Source organism: Pteropus vampyrus, unplaced genomic scaffold (assembly GCF_000151845.1).
Source record: "Pteropus vampyrus isolate Shadow unplaced genomic scaffold, Pvam_2.0 Scaffold113, whole genome shotgun sequence".
Classification (NCBI taxonomy): domain Eukaryota; kingdom Metazoa; phylum Chordata; class Mammalia; order Chiroptera; family Pteropodidae; genus Pteropus; species Pteropus vampyrus.
In genome coordinates, this window is record NW_011888894.1 from 1,596,496 (window position 1) to 1,618,623 (window position 22,128).

The 22,128-nt window shown below is 46.6% G+C and overlaps 2 protein-coding genes across 2 annotated transcripts in view; both read left to right on the top strand.

Annotated features, from left to right (window-relative positions):
• Positions 1 to 3,062, top strand: part of CD207 (CD207 molecule) — a 4,433-nt gene extending 1,371 nt beyond the window's left edge. The window contains exons 3-6 of the mRNA XM_011365614.1: positions 143 to 517; positions 1,092 to 1,243; positions 2,226 to 2,344; positions 2,912 to 3,062. Coding sequence (XP_011363916.1) covers positions 143 to 517; positions 1,092 to 1,243; positions 2,226 to 2,344; positions 2,912 to 3,062 — 797 coding nt within the window. The remainder of the gene's footprint in view (positions 1 to 142; positions 518 to 1,091; positions 1,244 to 2,225; positions 2,345 to 2,911) is intronic.
• A 5,105-nt stretch (positions 3,063 to 8,167) lies between these two features.
• CLEC4F (C-type lectin domain family 4 member F) lies at positions 8,168 to 16,320 on the top strand. The gene is made up of 7 exons (XM_011365615.1): positions 8,168 to 8,228; positions 9,127 to 9,243; positions 9,533 to 9,628; positions 10,325 to 11,443; positions 14,388 to 14,539; positions 15,419 to 15,537; positions 16,170 to 16,320. The coding sequence occupies exons 1-7, from the start codon at positions 8,168 to 8,170 to the stop codon at positions 16,318 to 16,320; spliced, it is 1,815 nt and encodes a 604-aa protein (XP_011363917.1).
• The last annotated feature ends 5,808 nt before the right edge of the window (positions 16,321 to 22,128 follow it).

Below are 22,128 nucleotides of genomic sequence, written 5' to 3' on the forward strand. Positions count from 1 at the left end.
CTTCCCTTCCCTTCCCTTCCCTTCCCTTCCCTTCCCTTCCCTTCCTTGCCCTGCCCTGCCCTTCCTTTTATCACCCTGAAAACATCACCACTCCCACCCCTATGGATCCCCTTGAATAACCTTTTGATTTTTTCAAATCCAGATCCCTGGGTTATGGGCGCACTATCAGATATAAAGACCAATGCCCAACTGCTGAAAGGTCGCGTAGACAACGTCAGCACCCTGAGCTCTGAAATTAAGAGGAATAGAGGTGGCATGGAGGCAGCTGGCATTCAGGTCCAGATGGTGAATGCTAGCCTGGATCACATGCATTCTCAGATTCAGAGGTTGGAAACCGATGTGAAAAAAGCCAATGCTCAGATCCAGATGTTAACGAAAAGTTGGGAGAAAGTCAACAATTTAAATGCCCAAATCCCAGAGTTACAAAGAGATTTGGATAAAGCCAGTGCTTTAAACACAAAGGTTCGGGCACTCCAGAGCAGTTTGGAGAATACCGGGAAGCTACTCAAACGGCAAAGTAAGTGACTCAGAAAAGAATGTTGAAAGTTGATCAGTGGTCCATGGGACCTTGCCAGTCTCAGTATGTGTGGAGGAAAGCAATAGAGGAGAGGGGCAGGCATGGCTGGAAAGCTCAGAAGAGAGGGCTGAGCATTGGGGTTGGGGAGGACTTAGGGGCTTTTCAGGAAAGGAGGGACCAGGGACCAGCTTAGGCTCTCACACAAAGGCACAGAATATGAAGGCATTAAGGAATCTCTGTTCTGGCCCAAAGCTAGCCATTTTTCATTAAGTTTCTTGTCCAGAGCTGAGAGGCTTAGCCACTTGTGACGGTAAGTGGAGAATTCTTTCTCTTTCATGAGAGAGACAGATTCTTGATCCATCCTCTCTCATTCTCCCCTCTCTGAGACCAGAGGTTCTACTAGTCTCAGCCAGACTTTCAGGATCTGAGAGAGTATCCCCAAGCCTCTACACAAGAACTCAAATACCCCAGAGCCTAGCCTCATTTACTGCTATCTCTTGGATCCCACTCAAGTATCCCCACCACACTGAGAAATCAGGAACACCAGCGTTCACCTTTCACTCCTGTTCTCCAGGTGACATTCTCCAGATGATTTCTCAAGGCTGGAAGTACTTCAAGGAGAACTTCTATTACTTTTCCCGTGTCTCAAAGACCTGGTACAGTGCCCAGCAGTTCTGTAAGTCCAGAGATTCACACCTGACCTCAGTGACCTCAGAGAGTGAACAGGTGAGTGCTGTTCCTATGGGCTCTAGGAAGAGGGTGCATTAGTAGCTGTATTAAGCAGAATGGGAAAGATTATGTTGCGGTGACAAAAATCTCCAAATATCAGTGACGTAACAGTGAAAGATTACTTCTCACTTACACTGCATGTCCAACAAGGGCTGACAAGGGATTTTATTCATTGTGGTTACTCAAGGATGTAGGTCAAAGGAGACTTCATCTCTACGTATGTTTCCATAATTGCTGAGGCAGGAAAAGGAAACATGACAAATTGTGCCTTGGCTCTCTCTAGCAACAACAGACATCACTTTTGCTCACATTTTATTTGCAAAGCAAATGATTCAATGCTCTTAGCTTCAAAGAGGTCAGGGAGGTACAATTTTTCTCTGTGCCCAGAAAACAAAAATATTTGTAAATAACATTACTGATACTACACAACCCAAGAAGTCTACCTGATGAGGCAGAATATCAACCAAGCCCCTTTCATCTGGGAGGTGCGCTAGCAACACAGGTAAGAGCATGAGCTCTGGGGCCAAAGCCTAGAGTCCCAACCTGGTCTCCAACTTGTCCTAGATGAAACACATATGATAATAGTACTTGCCTCAGAGGAAAAACAAAACAAAACAGGTAAGTGCATATAAATGTATAATGCCTCACACATACTGAGTGCTCATTAAATTTAGCTATTATTATCTGGGCCGTTCTCTTGGGCTCCTTGCTCTGGGGTTTAGCTGAGTCTTTCCGTGCTCCAGTACTTTCTTCCTAAGGGGCAGAAAGGCCTGAGTCCTGAATCTCTTAGTCGCAGAGCAGAGACAAACCAGAAAATGGAAGATGGACTCTGGGCAGGAACAGGAAGAGGTTTGAGAGAGGTCAGCGTGTGCAGTGTGTCTGTGGGCGGTCACCGAGCACAGGTGAAAAACACCCAGAGAGACAGATGCTCCAACTCCAAGTGATGGCAGCGCTTCTACTCATTCTGTCTTTCCTACAGGAGTTCCTGTACAAGACAGCAGGTGAACTTGTCCACTGGATTGGCCTGACCAAAACAGGGAGTGAGGGGGACTGGTACTGGGTAGATGACACTCCATTCGACAAGGTCCAGAGTATGAGGTAAGGCCCTCGGACCCCTCCCTCCTCGCCTCACTCTTTTAGCCAGGGACAGGGCACGAATGGTGGGAGTGATATTTCCCTTTGACTACAGGGTTTGTGATTCTTCCCTTTCACAAATGGCAGGAGCACTGAGCCAAAATCCAGCTCACCTCTGCCACTAATTGGCTGTGGGATTGGAGACAAATCTGTGGCCTCTCTGTGCTCGCTGGGGTTTGGCAGCCTGGCTGTCCACCCAGTTTTGGCCGGGACCCTGTTCTAGGTCAGGTCTCAGTACTGTGGATTTGTGTAGGGCCTTGAGAGAGGTGGGCTGGTTTCGCCATAATTTGGAGGCTGCTTGCAGGCTCAGAAGTTGTCAGTTCACCAATTCCCTTTCTCTCCGGCCTGGGTGCCAAAACCTGTGACTCTATTACCTAGGACCAAAGCTGAGATTGTTTCAATTAGCAATAATAATACTTCGGATAAACCTCATTGGCTATGATACTGCCACTGTACAGATCTCAAAGCTGGGATTGAAGTCATTCATTTCCTCACTGAAAATAAGTTTTTCTTTGTATTTTCTTTTGATAGGTTCTGGATTCCAGGTGAGCCCAACAATGCTGGAAACAGTGAACACTGTGCCAATCTAAAGATGTCCTCTCTTCAGTCATGGAATGATGCCTCCTGTGACAGTCATTTCCTTTTCATCTGTAAACGGCCCTACAACCCCCAAGAACTATGACAGGACTAGCCCTCAGCCTGGCAGTTTGAGCTCTAGTGCTCAATGAACTCAAGGAAGTGCTACTCTGTCCTCCACACTCCAGGGTGACTTTTCACCGTAATTTTCCTCCCTTCAGAATTTCCGTCTGCCTTGGCTGGGAGTTCTCCCACCCCATAGAGGCAGCTGGAATGGAAAGGAGAGCTTGAGTTAAAATGGGAGGGGAGGGTGGAGAGGATTTAGAAGTTCAAACTGCCTCGGTAAGGTGGATCAGACCCATAATTTGGGTCAACACCCTGAGGTTTCTCGTCACTTCAGAGAAGCCTCAATTTCATCACACTGAAGTTGCTTTAGACACCCAAACAATTCTCCTATTACTGATACTCGGCGCTTCTCCAGTTGACCCTGCCCCGCCCCACTCTCCCAAATGCCCAGTTGCCTGCTTAGGTGGCTGAGTTCTCAGTGGGAAGAGCTCTGATCTTGGTGACTCTGTCCATGCTATGTCCCCATCATCCTCTTCTTCCACATCCCCCAAGGTCTGAGCCGCTTCTTCCCTGGGACGGGATCGACTGGTTCTGATCAGGGCCTGGACCAGCATTCGGGCTCTTCCGCCCTTCCCTCACTCAGTAAACTCCAGGGCTTAGCCCCTCTGCCTCATCGCCCTGCATCTCTTCTTTTTTCTTTATTTCTTCCCTTCCTGTGCCATGTGCAAAGAAGCAGCCCTCAGTACCTGAAGAGGTCACCTCGAAGCTTCACTAGAATAAAATGCTACCTGGCAAAGGCCTCCCTCTGTGTGCGCATTTTATTCCTGTACAGGTGAGTGTTCGTGGAAAGGCCATCTGCTTTGCCGTGGTGCTGGAGAGCTCCATGGGGGTGGGGGTGGGAGAGTCCAAAGAGGGACTCCAACTCGGGGCTTCTCTGGTGACCAGGTTCTTTCTTATGCTGCTAGAAAGAATTCAAGGACACGGCAAACAGCAGCAGGAAAGCGAAAGTTTTATTAAAGCAAAAGCACACACTTAAAAGTGCGGGCAAATTCGGAGACAGAATTTGCCCCAAGCTTTTTGAATTACCGGCCTCTGTTTTCTTGGGTGGAGGGGGACTGTAGATGTGGTACTTGCAATGCAGGTGATATTATAATGATATTATGATTAGCCAAAGCCGAATGAAGGACAAGGTAAAAGCTCAGAGCCCTATCCTGGAGGGGGTGATGGCTATCCATCCATCTTAAGGCTATCCATCTTGCCTCTGGGTCTTGGCTTGTTTCTAATGCCACCTAGAGGGGAGGGTGTGGCCCAAGACCATCCATCCAGTCTCTGCTGTGGCTCCATTCTTATACTTAGAATTCAAACAGAAAGGGGGCTGAGTGAATGACTAAGGAAAAATTCCAGAGCCGCATTCTGGAGGGGAGGGAGGGACACTTGCCTAAACTAACTAACTGTCCTGCCTCAGCTGGACATGAAGTTCTGGATGTCCTCAGGAAGCAGTCGAGGGTTCAAAATCAACAAGTAGAGAAACTTTAGCTCTAGAAATGCCACAGAATATGAGCAGTGCTTACCCCTGGAGTTATTGAAATAAAGGAGAGTGAGGTCTGCAGTGTCATGACCTTCCTGGTGGCCTCTCGTCATAGATGTTCACTGGACCATCTTCTACTCTGGCTTTACTCTGGAGGGGGAGACTCCTCAGGTTTCCCACTCTTCACAGAGACTCTGTTTGTGGGTCCAAATCCCAGTCCAGCGACTGAAGCAGGTATCCAGGTGGCACCAGACAGGAGGGGAGTGGAGGGAAGCAGGAAGGAGCACGGTCTGAGCACAAGGTGGGCTCAGCACAGCGGCCCTCACCTCATTAGCATTCGCGTTAGGATCTTCATTAGGGTCCTGAGGAGAGGACGTTTTAAAACAGGCTCTTCTCCAGATCCCAGATTTCTTGTGTGCTCACATGGCGGAATAGGTGAGCAAGTCCTCAGGAGCCTTTATTATAAGAGTACTAGTCCCCTTTATGAGAATTCCACCTTCTAAAGGCCTCTTCTGATATCATCAAATTGAGAGTTAGGATTGCAGCATATGAATTCTGGCAAGACACAAACGTTCAGACCACAGCAGTCACTGTGTGCAGCCCACACTTAAGGAGTGGGAATTATGTTCTACTTTTTTGAGGATGGAATATCTACAGAAATTGTTTGGAATTTTTCTGCATGGGAGATTTATCTTTTTATGCATTGAAATATTTATTTATATCAATATGAATTCATGGATTTTATACTTTGGGTTATAATCCAATAAAACGATATATATTTTCTTGCTCAAATTATTCTAGCTTTGGCCACTGGGAGCTCTTTCAGTTGGCTCCTGTATTCTTTTGACTTACCTTCATCATTTTTTAAATCATCTCTTTACCTTCCAGCAGTACAAGATATTCCAAACTCATTTTACATATTTCCTGCCCCACTCCTAGAATCAGACAATTCTCCAAAAAGCCCTGGTTTCTTTTTTTGGAGAATGGTATTAGAAACCAAGATGTGGGTGCTGCTGCTTTTGGGCATTGTTACTTTTTCTTGGCTGAGAGAGCGAGGTAATGTATGTGTGCACTCTAATTGTTTTTTGAAAAGATCATTATGCCTGCAATATGATGACAGGACTTGAGGGAGGCAAAACTAAAGACAGGGAGAACCATCAGAACATTAATTAAATTAAAGCCTGGTGAGATGGTGGCCTGCACTGAGGCCTGCGATGTGAGGGATTGTGGTTGGATTCGGTGTAGGGTGTAAAGTCGAGACACTTTGTGCTGCTGGGTACGGGTGCTTACATCAGGGCACGAAGCTGCCTGTCTCAAGCCTCTGGCTGCCTGTGGTTTGGAGTTAGTGCCAGGCAGACTCCCCACTGGTGATCTTGGTAGCTCTAAGCATACAATCGCATGGCTCTGCAGCTTCAGAGGAAAGACTGTCCCCTTTTCAACAGTTCCAACCAAAATCCAGCATTGGGTCACATGCTCGTCCCCGAAGTAATGTTGGAAATCAGGGAGATGGGTTATGTTGATGGAGCCATAAGCTCATTTCTGGAGCTGGGAATTGGGTATGGGTTCAGCCTTGCCCTTACCAGACACACTGAGCATGATGGAAGGGTGGTTCTCAAGACAAATCCCAGGAGAGATGCCTGAAGAACGGATGCTGCTAAGGACCCATGCTTGTAGGCTATGGGTCTTTCCTTTCCATTAAAACCACTAGATCTAGCTACTCCCTGGAATACAGCTGCCCACCTGTGTTGTTAGGGGTTGATATAGATGACTGAAAAACTTCTGGGTTGCCTGAAGCTAGAGGTCTACATATCTAGGAGCATAGCCCTATATCCTTCAGTAGGAACAGGGAAAACTAATGCGTGAGTGGTCCGGCCAATGATTGGTTTTGATATTAATGTATAAAATGTCCATTTGATTTTTTTGGCCAGAACACAGGAAGACCTCTCTGCAAGGATGTAGCATCCTCCTGGAGTTTCTTTCCTACTGACAGGTGGTGTTCTTGTGGGAGAAGTCCGGGGTTTAGGGGAATAGGGACAGGAAAGAGGGGCCAGAGGAGGAGTCCTGCTGAGCACCCATCTGAGGCCATCATATCTGGAGGACTGCACCCCTCTCCTGGCCAAGGCTCTGCCCTTCCAGTTGGGCAAAGGGTCATCAGAATTCTACTTTGAGGCTCCCTTGGCTTCTCAGGCCCCAGCTGGGTCCCCTCCTGTGAGTGGGGAAATAGAAACGAAGGCATGCCCATTTTTTTCTGCCACCATCCCTGGACCTCATATGGGCCTCTAGGGAGGTACTTCCTGCAGCTCCCCTCCCATGCTGAGGGGAAGAGGCTTAGCAGACGCTGCTGGGGCTCAGATGATGTTGTTGACTGCTCCAGAAACTGGTGCCTTTACATTCCTCCTATGTCTCTCCTCTCAGATCAGCTTTCGTGGACAGGAAACAGGTCGATGGATGTTGGCTCTGCGTGCGTGCACACACACACACACACACACACACACACACACACACACACACACACACACACAATGCTATGTCTTCATGAACTGGGTGTAGGCAACCACTCCCTTCTTCAGCATGCAGATCAGCTGTGCACTCAGCTAGTTGCTGGCTGAGTTGACCTTGGCCATCCATGACACAGGCTTCTTCTGGACTAAAGCTTCTCTCTCGGCCCAGCCTCAGAGGAGGCACTTTCAGTATGGCTCCTCCACCAGTAGAGTGGGCTGCAGGCTTCTTATTTGGCACTCAGGAGGCCTCAGGAGGCCTATGGGAGGCTGACTCCAGGATTTGAGAACTGAAAGTGGAAATAGAAAAAAGCAACACAATATAGATGGAACAAGCCATTTGCAAGGTTGTAACTGACATCTTGTAAATGGGTCGCTGGTGAGGTGGGGGGACAAATATGTAATTAGATTTTTATTAGTTAAAATGTGATCTATTTTGATAAAATTGTAATTATCTGAAGTTATGAGGGACTGAGGAACAAGAATTGGTAGTATCCTCGGAACTGACTTCGGGAGGGGTGCCTTGACCAGCCAGTGGGATTATTGATTTTGTAACACTGGTTATTCTCATGGGGGAATGGGGACTTTGGATTCACACAGCTCCAGTGGGATGCCTCACTTCCCTGTCTTCTTAGTCTAGGTCTAAAAGCAGCAGGAACCCCCTGAAGCAGGCTAGGATTATATCACCACAGCTCACAAGGATTTTTTTTTTTTTTTTTTTGCAAAGCTGAGAAGGAATCTCTGATTCTCTTCTAGGTTGCTGGTGAGCTAGTGAAAGGTGTTTGTGATTTGGGGGCAGAGGCTAGTGTCTGGGGGCTAGGTCAGAGTAAGGAGGTTGGGGTGATGGGCCTAAGGGGAGAGCAAGGACTGATGTTGACGGGAAGATGGAGGGGATAGGGTCTGGGAGGACTGGTGTCTGAGAGCCCTGAGGGGAGGGGCCTCACTGGGGTGCTTCTGCAGACTCATCAGGGCAGGAAGGCAGAGCTTAGGGGTGGTCAGGACCTACGCAGGAGCATATAAATCTGGGATAGCTCAGCTTCCCTTCCCACCGCTACTGGCCACAGCACGACCCTTATGAGCTGAGGCAGGGCACAGCACTGGAGGATGAAGGAAGCAGAGATGAATGATGACAAGGTCTACTTCTGCACAGACAACCAGAGGGTCTCTCTGTACCCCTCAGGTGAGAAAACTGGGGACTCAGCTCATCCTTGATCAGGGACTGGCCTGCTTGTCTCTCAGCCCTTCCTTGGCAGGTCAGAGCTCTGCTTGTCTCTGTCTCAGCCTCCAGAACAGACAGGCAAGGACAGAAGGTAGGTCAGGTGAAGACAGAGAGCCTGGGACATACCCTCAGTCTCCTCATGCAATCTCTCCAGTCCCTTTTCTTGGGAACGGCAACCTGGCAAAAGAAAGAGGGTGGTGAACTTTGAGTTCAAAGAGGCCTGGTTTGGAATCCCATCTCTGCACACTGGGGTGACCCATGAGGTGTCAGGGCCTCCAGGCTGATGTTGCTCCATATTGAGTGGATTTCCCTGTATAGTCTTTGTTCCTAAACACAGCTCCAGATCCCCAGGCACAGCCCTTCTTAGAACATGAACAGTGGCTTCCTGACCGCAGTGGAAGGAGGCTCCAGCACTGACCCAGCCAGGTCAGTTTGTGGGGGAGGCAGCAGCCCCAAAGAGCTGTGAGTCTTGCTCTGGTTAAGATTCATGAACAAGCCTGGCCCTGGGACTCTGAGGTCAGGGTTCTTTCTCTGTCTTTCCCGCTCTCTCTCCCTCGGTCCCTCCTTCCTTCTTTCATTTAAACCATGCTTTTGCTGTTCTCCTTGTCTATGCCAGATTCTGCGCCCTGTGCACCTCCGCCAGGTTCTAGGCTGTAGTCTCCTCTCAGCCTTTGTGTTGCTACTGTATCCCCCAGTGAGCTCTGGTGAACATTTCAAAGTGTTCCACTTCTCTTCTTCGTGATAAGTGTAGCAAGTGTTCTCATTTCCATAAGGCAGGTCAGGAGATTGAGCCCGAGGGGCTGACTCTGTCTGGCCCGCATAGCACACTCTTTTCTGGACACTGGTGTCTTCCCCACAGGCCTGGACTCCTCGGCAGTGGCTCCCACAGCCCCCAAGATACCAAGGCTTGTTCTTGCCATCCTGGCACTTATGCTCATGATCGCTGTCACCTCTCTTACGGCTCTCTTTGTTATGGGTAAGCTCCTGTTGACTCTCTCCTTCCTGCATAAAGGCCAGACACATGTGCTCTGCTCCCAGAGGGGTCAGTCCATCTCTAGCCCCAGGCCCAAACTAGAGCTTTCTTGAGACCAGTCCAAGGCCACTGTTAAAGGGGAGCCTCCCAAGAACAGAGGCCCATGAGGGAAACTCTGAGGGATCTTTGGTGCCATCTCCCTCCTTCTGGAACTCTGACTCTGGGTGGGGCGGCCTGTTGTACCAGGCTCAGTGCTGAGGGACTGTGCTGACCCAGGAATGGGGTGTCTCAGTTCTACAGCACCCAAGACCTGCACCAGAGGCCTATGCCTTCTCCCAAGGGTTTCCAGGAGACAACACTACTGAGGAGTTACCTGTGGAACCTGACAGTGAGTAGACGCAGTGGGGGCAGGCAGGTGGGAGGGAGCTGGGGCATTCGGGTTCCCAGACCCTAGAATGTGGCTTTCCCCTAACACTCTCAGGCCCCTGATTAAGTTCCACTCTCCTCACAGAAAAGCATGATCTTTTTTTAAAAAACAGCTTTATTGAGGTATAATTGACACATAATAAAGTACACATATTTGAAGCGTATAATCTGATAAGATTTGACATATGTATATACCTGTGAAACCATTACCACACTCAAGATAATGAACATATCTATCATCCTCCCCTCAAAGTTTGCTTGTTCCCTTTGTCATCCTTGCCTCTTCTCTCCTCCCTTCATCTCCAGCCAACCACTGATCGACCTGCAATATAGATCGGTTGGCTTTTTCTAGAGTTTTATATAAAAGGAATCATATAGTATGTATTCTATTTTTTATCCTTTATCAGTCATGTGATTTGCCCCTCAGTTCATGTGAGATAACTAAGTATTTTTTTCTTTTTTTGGCCCATGTTCTCAGGTGGCCCCATTCCCAGGGTCTCAGTGGCCTCAGTGAGCAGCAGGCTGCTTGAGGAGCACTTAGGGCTGTGCCGTAGACATTTCTCTTGAAAATTTTAAGGACACTCTGGTCGGCCTATGTAATAAATGATTCTCTATGTCATGGGCCTCTGTGTCTGCCTTCTCCATCTCTTCTCTCCAGATCCCTTCCACTCTAGCAGGGTGGCAGAGTTGCAAGAGGCTATCCAGATGTTTAAAAACCATATGGAGAATTCCAGAACCTGGAGCGGGGAGATCCATCTGTTGACACGCAGAGTGGATAATGTCAGTTCTCAGATCCAGATGCTCAGTGGTCACCTGAAAAATGCCAGTGCTGACGTCCAGATGGTAAAAAGCATTCTAAAGGATGTCAGTACCTTGCATTTCCAGACCCAGACGTTAAGGAGCTCCTTGGAGGGGGCCAGCGCTGAGATCCAGAAGCAAAGGGGAGATCTGGAAAAGGCAAATGCTTTAAATTCCCAGACTCAGAGTTTCTTAAGCAGTTTAGCAAACACTAGTCTTGAGCTGCACATGTTAAGCAGAGGCTTAGAAAACGCCAATACTGAAATTCAGGCACTGAAGGCAGAGTTGGAGATGACAAGGGCCCAGGCCCAGTTGGCAAATAGTACTTTAAAGAATGCTAATGCTCAGATCCTTGTTTTGAGAGGTAATCTGGACAGTGTCAATGATTTAAGGGCCCAGAATCAGGTTTTAAGAAATAGCTTGGAAGGAACCAATGCTGAGATTCAGAAGCTCAATAGAAGCCTGCAAAATGCAAATGATTTAAACTCTCAGACCCAGACCTTTATAAAAGGCAGTTTGGACAACACCAGTGTTGAGCTCCAGTTATTAAGAGGTGATTTGGAAAGGGCTGGCAATGAGATCCACTTGTTAAAAAAAGATTTGGAAACGGCCGCTGCCCAGACCCAAATAGCAAATGGCCACCTGGAGCAGACAGATGCTCAGATCCAAGTACTAAAAACAGAGCTGGAAAATGCCAGTACCTTAAATTCTAATATTCAGGTGTTAAATGATCATTTGAAAAATGCCAGCAGAGACATTCAGACCCTAAAACAAGGAATGGAGGGTGCTGCAGCCTTAAATTCCACGACCCAGATGTTAGAGGACAATCTGCAGAAAGCCAATGCTGAGATCCAGAGGTTAAAAGAGGATTTAGAGAACACTAAAAAAATGCTAACAACGAAAATCCAAGAGGAACATAGTAAACTGGAGAACCTTTCTGCAACCTTTGCTTCTCAGGAGCAGCTACAGAAGACCCAGAGTAAGTGGGAGGGAGGGGGTTGGCCTGGGGAAGGCACAGTCCATTGGGAGAGTAGAGTCTCCTGTGCCTTTGTTCTTTCGCTTACTTCATCACGCATCCCCCTGGGAAAGAGTGTGGGTGCTGGAGAGGGGCCAAATCCAACCAAATAGGCTCGATATGCCCAGGCGGTGGCAGAGGTGGCATAGGAGATATAGGCCTTGCTCTCAAGTTGCTTATCATCTGGCCAGAGTGACAAAATGAACACTTGGGGAATAAACTATGTATGGTAAAGGTGTGTAATCAGAATAGTGGGTGCCAGTGGGGGTAAACAGCTTTATTTCTGAATTCCTGTGATCACAAATGGTAGAACTTTGATCGAGTTGCTTACCTTCTCTGAGATTCATTTTTTTCATCTGCAAAGTGGGGATGATAACGTTTGCATCATAGTGAGGATCAAATGAGTCAACACATTTAACAAGGTACCCAGCATTCATGCATCCATTTGACAACATTTTTTGAGGCTCTATTATGTGTCAGGGGCATAAAGATGATTAGATTGTGGCCAAGAGGGCAGTTGATGAGGTATAGGCTGAAAGGACAATAGGCAGGGGCCAGAATGATGGCTTTCAAACTGTTTTGAATGTAACTACAGCATCAAATTCATTTTACATTTGTGACCCGGTATCATTATGTATATGATACGCACAAACACACGTTTCAAAAAACAAAACTTTTACTACATGAATGCACTCCGTTATTTTATAATTTATTCTTAAAAAACAAAAAACACCTCAACACAACCCACTAATGGGTTGGTCACTGCAGTCTGAAAAACAGTATCCTAGAAAGGTAGGCAGACCTGGAGAGACATTGGCTAGGTGAGGAAGGCCTCTGAGCTTGAGTTTCATCCTTCAGGAAATGAGGATCTATCAAAGAGCTTCAAGGAGGCTGACTAGATGGGTCTTCTGCCGAGCTGGAGAACAGAATAAGCAGAAGAGCAGTGAGATTTAGACATGCTGAGTTGGAGATGCTATAGGGACATTCAAGTGGATGTCACCTGCAGGCTGTCTGGAGTGTAGGAAGAGAGGCCCTGGCCACAGACATAGATGTGGGGGCCCTGGGTATGTTGGTGCTGATTGTGGCAATGGGAGTGGAGGTATAGGGTTTGTATGAGATAAAATGCTTCATGGGAAGAAGGCTGAGGGTGGAAACAGGAAGTCAACCTTTAGATGGCAAGAAGGGAAAGAGGTATTTTTGAAAGGGACTGGAGAAGGCAGTCTTAGAGGCAGTATGAGAACCAGGAGATGTACAGTTGTGGAAGCCAAGGAAGGATAGAATTTCAAGAAATGAGTGACTAGTCCTGGCAAGTTCCTAAGAGGGGCAAGGTAAAATAACCAGTAGACTTCCAAAGACTCTGAGCAATCAGTAAGTCAATGTAGTGAAGTTTCAGTGGAGAGTTGTATGTGGCCTGGAGGCCAGACCATGGTTAGTGGGGCATGAATGAAAGATCAGGCACACGAGTCATTCAAGGACCTTGCCTGAGGAGAGGAGATGAGGCTGAGGCGAAGGGGATAGCACGGGAGAGGGAAGGATCGAAAAAAAACCCCTATATCATTGATATTTACATTATAAAACCTACATATTAATTGTAGACCATGTGCCAGATGTTGAAAAAGAGAGATAAGAAAATAATTAACCACTTGCATTTTCAAGAAAATTTTTATATTTTCTATATGAACGCACTGCTAACATTTTGGTGAACTTCGTTGAGAGGGTTTTTCTAGATTAGAATAGGCTTGATCTGATGTGAGAGAAAGGAGCCAGCGGCCTTCATGGCTTCCCATTGCTCACAGGAAAAAATCCCAAGCTCCTTCATAAGGATGTACGATTTTGTGCCGGTGAACCCGCCCAAGTTCGTCTCCTATCCCTCACGTGCTGACTGCACCAAATACTTGAATAGATCAGGCCACACCTGTGGTGTGGTTTCACAACTTGATGCTTTTGCGTCTACTTTTCCCCTGCCTGGTATGCCCACCTTGGCCCTGACCACCTGGCAAACTTTTCCTCAGTCTTTTAAGACTCAGCTCAAGTGACATCTCACCTAGGGTGTCTTCCTTGAGCCCCTCTTCCAGCCCAGGTGAAATAGATCATACCCCCTTTCCTGCTTCTAGTCTGACATGCACATGGTTTTCAATCAATGCATCTCCAACACCCTTTTTTATACCTGTCTCATTTACTAGACTGTAAGTTCCCTGAGGGCATGAATTATGTCTTATTGATCTTTGTATAACAGTCTCTAGTTCATAGAGGTTAAGGAATGCTGAGCAACAAATGTCGAACAAAAGAATGAAAGAATAAACAGCGAGTCTCTTATGGTACCATTTCAAACAGCTGTGGAATAGGTGGTGTTGAGGAGCCGAGTGCCACGGCGGGGAGGGATGAAAGCGCTGGGAGAATCATCAGGGCTTGTGCTCATGGGAGGAGCTGATTGAAACTGTGACATCAGGAGGACCAGGTGATGACAAGGTCCCAGGTACGCTCCTGGGTGCGGGCAGCTGAAATGGATGGAGATGAAGTCAAGAAAATGAGTGACACTCTGGCGTGACTGTGAAGCCTCCGCCAGGGAGTTGGCAGGGTTTGAGGTACAGAGGGTTGCCAAGTGATAGCAATGAGTTGGAAAACACTAGTAGAGCCAGAAAGCAGGAGCACGGAAAGAGAGTGTTGTCTGGGTAGCAAAGCTGTCTGAGGATCTCTGGAGCGATGGAGCCAGGTGTCCTGGGCTACAGATTCCTGGCATATTTGGTAGTAGTGCAGCCTCCCAGGCCTTGCCCTTGGGGCACTGGGCATCAAGCATTGCATGTGCTTGTGACTCTCAGTGGTCAGTCCCTGCAGAGATCAGGAAGGCATGTTCTTGCATATCCACTGCCAGTCCCTGGTTCTCTCTCCTCCTCAACCTCTGCTCCAGATCAAATTCTCCAGCTGATCCTGCAAGGTTGGAAGGCCTACAGAGAGAACTTATATTACTTTTCTGGAATCAAGAAGTCTTGGCACATGGCTGAGCAGTTCTGTGTGTCCCATGGAGCCCACCTGGCCTCGGTGACCTCTGAGGAAGAGCAGGTCAGAGCTGCTGGCTTGGGGTGGTGCTGATGGGGTGGGTGTGAGATAAAGGGCTTTGGTGCTTTGGCCTTTCCTCTCTTGAAGCAGGTGTGGCAGAGACCTTCATGTCACTTCTGTAAGTCAGAGAGCAAATATTTATTGAGTTCTAGTGAGCACTGACAGCAAACACCAATAACCTCAATAAATGTGGGAGACACTTAGAGGCCCAGAGATGTCAGCAGTGAAGGGCAATGGGAGGTGGCACCAAGTGACTACCCTTAGAGTGTGGGAGCATCCTTCTGTCTCCATCCCTGTGTTTAGACCCTCAGCTTCCTCTCTAGTTGTCAATCTTGATTTTAACATCAGTTAATACACTGGCTGTGGAGGGCCCACAAGCCAGAGACTCAGGCTTCTTGGCAAGGCTAGACACATACATAGGAGCCTGAGGACCACCAAAGTCAATATAGTCCCTGGGTGGCCCATTTGCTGGAGGTGTTTATCAGAATTTACTAGGGTTGTTGACAAAGGACCACAATAGGTTTGGTACAATTCAATTTACAGAGCCACCTACTCTTGTGGTTTTCCTGAGACTGTTTTTGTATGTCTGTCAAAGGACATACTATTTTGTAAAACAAATCTTAATAATCTGTAGCCAGGTCTCTGTCCCAGTAAAGCTTCATTTCTCACCAAGTCAACATGGGAAAAGCTGGACTTCCTTTGAGGGGATCTGGCTGCTGTCCTAGATCTTGGACAAACCATGGAAGGCCCAAGGAGGGGCCCAGTTCCCTCAGAAGAGTGGCTGCGTGCCCCTGGGATCAGGAGGGAATGACCTGGACTCTTACATGGCTTGGAGAAACAGCTCCTCACACAAGGTCAAACAACACTGTCTTTTCTCTACAGGAATATCTGGTAAAGTTCACGAGTACCTTCTACCACTGGATTGGCCTCACTGACAGGGGCAAGGAGGGTGCCTGGCGCTGGGTAGATGAGACACCATTCAATTCTGCCCAGAGCGCAGCGTGAGTCCAACCAGTTCCCAATGCTGTCCCAGGCACTGTCTCAGGCAGGCCTGGTTAAAGACTTGTGTGTCCCTGTCCTGTGTGTGTTTACCTGCCCAGTAAGGGTTAGTGTTGTGTGTGTGATACACATATACAATATGTGTGCAATGTGTGTATGGTGTCTGTGTGATGCGTGTGTGATGTGTGTGATGTGTATAGTCTGTGTGTATGTGTGTGTGTACATAGGTATAGTTGAGATCCTTTCCTGGACTCCTCCACAGAAGGGTATCAGAACAGGACCGGTCCTGCAGTTGGCAGGTAGCCTATGAGTGGATCTTCTTGTTTGTTTATTTGTTTGCCTATCTATACACGATGTAGGCACGGTCCCAAGGGGCTCTGCTCCCATCATGGGGTCTCCAAATGTGAGTCTTAGAGAGGGGCCCTGCAGCTTCAGACACTCTTCTTATCCCTCAATCCTCAGTAACCAAAAACAACCTCAGCAGAGCCATCCTCATGGTGACTCTGGCCCCAGCTTTGTCCCCATCTTCAGGCCACCAGGGGATTAGGAACCCATGTCACTTCAACTCCTTATGCAATAGTGGAAGGAAGGGACCCTTCCTTCATCTAGCAGAACAAAGCCCTCTTTTCTCCAGGTTTTGGAACGATCATCAGCCAGACAACTGGAAGCACAGTGATGGGCAGACCGAAGACTGTGTCCATATTCAGAAGAAGTGGAATGACATGAACTGTAACTCCCTCTATCACTGGGTCTGCAAGAAGCCCATTAGCCAGGGTGTGGTCTGAAGCAGGCCAGAGCTGAGAGGTCATTGCCATTGCCAGCTCTGGATCATTTCCACCATGACCTCTTGTGAGCCTCTGAACCCTACTTGTTCTCTGGGGCCTTCCATTTGGCCTTTTGTGTTTCCTGCTCTGTCCTTTTATTTAACCCGTTCAAACATACTTACCTCATGTGATGCGGTGGGATCAACGGCTGCTTGTCATACCTCTGCATCCCTCTCAGCAACCAGCAGAAGCCTGTCAGAGTGGGTCTTTAATAAATATACATTGGATAAACAAAAGCTTTGTATTCGTCTCTGTGACAGCCACCACACTCTGCTCCCTGGATTTGTTCTCCTTTCTCAATGTCCCTTCTGTCCTGAAACAAGCATATCTTTAAGGGCTTTGTAGCTAGGAATGTTTAGTTTGTTAAAAAATAGCAGAGTTTTAACACAAACTACAGGGACACCATAGAAGGTCCAAGTTCCCAGGAAGTCATAGCCATCCTAGATGTTCCCTGCACTTTCTCTGTTGCAGATGGGGCTGGAACTGGTTTTTTCCAGGCCTTTAAACCACTCCAAAAACTTATTTCTCTCCTGTGACTGGCCACATCTTCAGATCGTTAACTCTCAGAGCCGAATCTCTGACTTTGGCCTCATCTTGTGACCCCATTCACCCTCCCAGGGACTCAGCTTTCTGCCAGCTTAATTTGGAATGAGGATTTCTATAGCAGTGTTTTGCCCCACATTGTGGAGTCCCCTCCTATGTTTGCACGGGAAACCCTAAGGAGATTTCTGGAGCTCTTTCTCTTCATCACTCCCAAATTCTAGCATGCACTGTCTCTCCAAACTCCCATCTTTCTCTCTCCAGCTTACTAAGACTGCCATGCATCATGTCGGACCCTCCTCCCTGCACTGGAGTCTGGAAAGAGCCTCCAGGAGGAAACCCAGGAGGGTTATGGGCTTATCTCACTAGGAACTCAGATCACAGTTTTGCTCTGCCTGTTATCCAATATCTGAAAACAATCATTTTATGTATTTTGTCCAGTTTTCTCATTGCTTACAGCAAAAAAGTCTGGTCCAGTTACTCCATTATGACCAGAAATAAAAATCTGTTCTATCTGTTATATCTTTGGCTGAATAAGACTTTAATGTGATGGTATTCATATTTTTCTTTTGGCTTTTTCTTTGACCTTTTCTTTTATGGTTTCTTAGCTTTTTATCAATTTTAGAAACTCCTCTGTCTCAGGATTGAAATAACATTTTGCTACATTTCTTCTACTACTTATATTTTTTTTAGTTTTTACATTTACATTACTAAGCATCTGGAATTTAGTTTTGAGAATATCGTGAGGTAGGCATCTACTTTTTCTCAAATGTTACTCAGTTGTAACATACTCTTTTTCACTGACTTGAAAAGCCAACTTTTTCAAATACTAAATTCATGAACTTGTTTCTGGACTCTTGATTGCATTCCACTGAGCTCCCTTTTTCTTTACTGGAACCACGTTGTTTTAATTATTGTAGTTTTACGATATGTCTGGTTATCCAACAGGGTAAGTCCTCCTTTAACTTTTTCAAAAAAAGTCACATCTTTGTGGCACTGATTTGATGATTGGTGGGTTCTCCTGAAGGGCATGAGGTGGCTAGTTGGATTTTTCATTGAAGCATCCCTGCATTTCTAACTTCAGTTAATCCAAGGGCTGTGGGAGGCTCCTCAGAAAGGAATTCTCTAATATATTGCCTAGGAAATAAAAGCTCCCCTGCCAGCAGTCTACAGCCCCCAGAGCGGGAGGAGGGCCGGGTGTCTCTCTGTTTGGTATAGAGATGGCCCCTGAAGTCCTCTGCTTTCAGTCTGGCTGTGCAGGCCTCTCTGGATATAAACCAGCCTTCTGCAGTGCTGGCAGCTGTGGGGTGTTGCCTGGTTATGGGATGAAGAGGAGGAAATGGGTAAGACAGCTTTCTCATTTTCAGTTTGCCCTGTAAGGCAGTGGGTACTTTCGAGTTCTGAGTTTACCAGGATTGTCCTGATTTTTATTCTCTCCCACCACTACTGCCAATTAGAGTTCTATTTTCTCAGTTCTGCTGAGTCAGCTACCACTCACCCACCCACTGCCAGCTTCCAAATTGTTTTGAAATTTTTTATCTGCTGTTGATTCTTCTCCCATTCTCTTTGTCATTATGGGTTTTTCTTATATTTATTTCTTTACTGTCACTATAGTAGATTTTTGGAGAAAACACACGTGAATGTGTGCACTGAATTTACCTCTTTTGACTGGATACTCATTATATTCTCTAATAAGAGATTAGGATATGAAAGGTATCATATTTATCGTGTATTAACCACTTTATTGAATACATACGTAAGAACTCTGGTTAGTTTTATTTTTTTTTTCTAGTTAATTGTATTGGGTTTCTGGATAAACAAAATTATTTGCAAGTAATGATAACTGGAACTTATATCTCTTTCTTTTTTGTTTGTTAGTGGGTTGGTAAGACCTCTAAAATGATGGTAGCTAGTAACAGGGATCGCTGGCATGCTTGTTTTGTTTCTGACCTTAACATGATGATTTAGTTTTGCACTATGTTGCTTGTTGTTGATTTCTGATTAATTACCTTTTATTAAGCAAAGAAAATTTCTTTCAATTCCAAATCACCAGAGGCTAATTTCTAAATTAGAAATGGGTCCTAATTTGTCAAATAGGTTTTCAACATCTATCAAAATATTAATAAAAATCTTTATCCTCTTATCTATTAGCGTAATAACTTACATTAATAATTTCCTAATGATCAATTATCTTTGTATTTCTTGAATAGAAACCTATTTGGTCCTGGTATTCTTTTTTAATATGTTGCTGGATTTGATTTCCTGATAGTTTATTCCTTGATATGTTTCATCAGAGGTGTGTAGAGACGGGTAATACTTTTCTTTGTATGTAATTCTGTTCTTTGTCTTAGGAATTTCCTAGCATATACAAAAAACGTTGGAGCCAGTATTAAGTAATTTAATTAAATAATTGCTTAAATCATTAAATAATCAGAAAAAATACTGGCTCTAACATTTTTGCATATGCTAAGAAAACCCAAAAATAGGTTTCTATTCCTGCTCTCACTTTAGGGTCAATTCTCATGCCCAGGGAGGCCCTTTCTCTCCTCCAGGGGAGGTTGTGAAAGCCGCAGTTTCCCCAAGAGAAAGTCAGAAAGGCAGAGAAATTAAGTTCTCTGCAGACTGAGTGGAGCCATCTGGGGAGACAGAGTGAAGTCTTCAATTGCCCCGGGGGAAGTGGTCAGCTTATCACCCTGGACAGCCTGCCCCACCCTGCCTCTGCTTGTGGGAGCCCTGTACAGCTACTACTTTCAGTGACCATGGATTGTGTTGGTGGCAATAGCAGGCAGGCTATGAGGGACAATTGCCATCACATGGGGTGTGCTGTTGACATCCTGGTGCCCACACCTTTTCTCTCAGATTCATAGTTTCCAGTCTTCCTGGTTATGAGGCCCCAACCTTGTAGAAGCTGGGTCTACGCACTGTGATCTAGGCGAGAGCCTGACTCCAGCACAGGGAGAGGGCATAGGCTTCTTTGTTGTCACAAAATGACCTCTCAGGCCTGGTTTTCTAGGGGCAGGAAATGATTTTTTAGTCAGGAGCATGAACACATTCTGAAAGAAGATGTCACAGCATTTTGAAGGTGATGGAAGTCACTAATTTAGAGGAAAATGTACCTGTGCTTGTAGTCAGCAACTCTGAGTGTGCTGCACAAACTAACGCCCCAGCCTTCAATGCTCCTGAATTCTTAGGACGCTGGTCCCCTGCACCATACCCAGATTTGGGGCTGGGCCTTGGCCCAATCCCTCCAGTGTGCCTACATCATGCCTACTGGAAAGACCCTCTCCTTTTGTATTTCTCTCATTTATAAGAGACGGTTATAAGTGGCTCTACCTCAACCCACCTTTAGCAATTCCTGCAGCTTGAAGCCAACCAACCGCAGGGACCCCCACTGCCAATGAAAGCCCCAGGCCTCGGGGAGAATCACAGAAAATTGAAGAGGCCTGGGTTGCTCTGGGGCGGGATGATTTAACATAGAAGAGGGGCCTGCCAGCTGGGCCTCAAGAAGGCGTACTCCTGCAGGACAAGGGCCCACCCAGCAGGGTGTCCACAGCACAGATATGCCTCTTTGCTCCTCCTACCCTCCCCGAAGCATCCTGCACCCCACTCCTTGAATCTCTCAAAGCCTTGTTTATGTTGTAATCTTACCCTTCTTAGATATGGCAAGCATTTCCCACTCCCAGGGTATACAAGTCCCAGGACTGGGATTCCAGGCCCTCTTCAAGATGGCCCCAATGAGCCTTGACATCTCGACATCTTAACATCTCTACTACCAGATCATGGGAACCGAGCCCTGTACCTCAGAGTCCCCTTAATCAGCTCTGATTATAGCTTTTGTACTGTTGTTCAGAACATCTCTCTGCTTGGGTCACTTAGGATTTGTCTGTACAATAGCTGAGTTTCTGGGTATTCTAGCTGGTTCATAAATCATCATTGCTATTGTAGCCATCACTTAACAATGTGGTGGGAGTTACATATGACAGAAGAGATTGATGGTTATAGATCCAGGCTCTGTGGCCAGACTTTGTCCCTTTCTATCTGGCAAAGCTGGTTACTTGACTTTTGTGTCTCAATGTCTTTTGTGAAAAAAATTAGAGTACCTTGCTCTTAAGGCAGTTGCGTGGATTAAGAAAGTTATTGCACATAACGAGTTTAGAATGGTATGTGGCACATGAATCCCTCTATAAAGGTGTTAACTGTTACTGTTATACCAATGGCCTAATTGACTCCTCACTACAACTCTGAAGGAGGTTCTATTATAGCCTCCACTTTACAGGTGGTGAAATGAGGCTTAAAGTTTGAATGACTTGCCCAAAGGTCCTGTGAACTCCTATACAGTAGAAGGTCTTCCCTCTGACCCACGACTAACCCCGGGCCCTGCTTATGTCTCAGCTCTTCTGTGAGGCCCCGCAGCCCACAGGGCTCTAAGCTTCCATCTACCCCTACTCGAAGCTGCCAGACGTCTTTCTGAGTCTTGTCAGAGCTCAAGGCTCACTGGCTGCTGTGGAAGCACAAACCGAGACTTGAGGTGAGGGACCCTGTGAAGACATGACCTTCTACCAGCTTCCTGCGGACAAAGACTGTGGGTCTGTTCCGCTTCTCTGCTCTTGGTGCAGAAGCACTTCTGACCCACTGTTAACCCTGCCTGTGATGTGGCCAAGTTGTTAACCTCAGCTCATGCCCAGTGGGGGTAGAGGAGGGGAAGCCTCAAGGGAAGTGAAGTATGGGGCAAGGAAAGCAGGGCCCCAGAGAGAGGAGCAGGGCCTGTGCGACAGTGGACCAAGTCAACCAGAAGCGTAGGGATAGGCTCAGTGACCTTGGGAGGAAGACCACTCAGATGTCGAGGAAAAAGAACTGCAGTGGAGGCAGCGAATCTGAGTTCTAGGCTGGGCTCTGCTATTGGCCAGCAGAGTGATTTGGCTAGTCACTCAACTTCTCTCGCATCGATTTTCTCGTCTTTACAATGGGAGTAAAGTCTAACTCCCAGGAATGTGGTGAGATAAAATAATGCATACTATCTAATAAAGAACATGTAATAATAATAATACAAATTTATGTGAATATGAATAATATGAAATTGCCAAATTAATTTAGATATTCTGAGCCATGCAGACATGTCTCTGCATAGTTTTTGAAAATGCTTAAGGTCCCCAATCATCAGAGAAATGCAAATTAACACCACAATGAGATATCATCACATATCTGTCAAAATGGCTATCATCAATAAAT

Excerpts from the sequence above, each read along its gene's own strand:
- CLEC4F (XM_011365615.1), top strand. The coding sequence starts at position 8,168 with ATGAATGATGACAAGGTCTACTTCTGCACAGACAACCAGAGGGTCTCT. Across the intron at positions 9,629-10,324 it reads GTTACCTGTGGAACCTGACA|ATCCCTTCCACTCTAGCAGG; the intron begins GTGAGTAGACGC and ends TCTTCTCTCCAG. Across the intron at positions 14,540-15,418 it reads TGACCTCTGAGGAAGAGCAG|GAATATCTGGTAAAGTTCAC; the intron begins GTCAGAGCTGCT and ends TTTTCTCTACAG.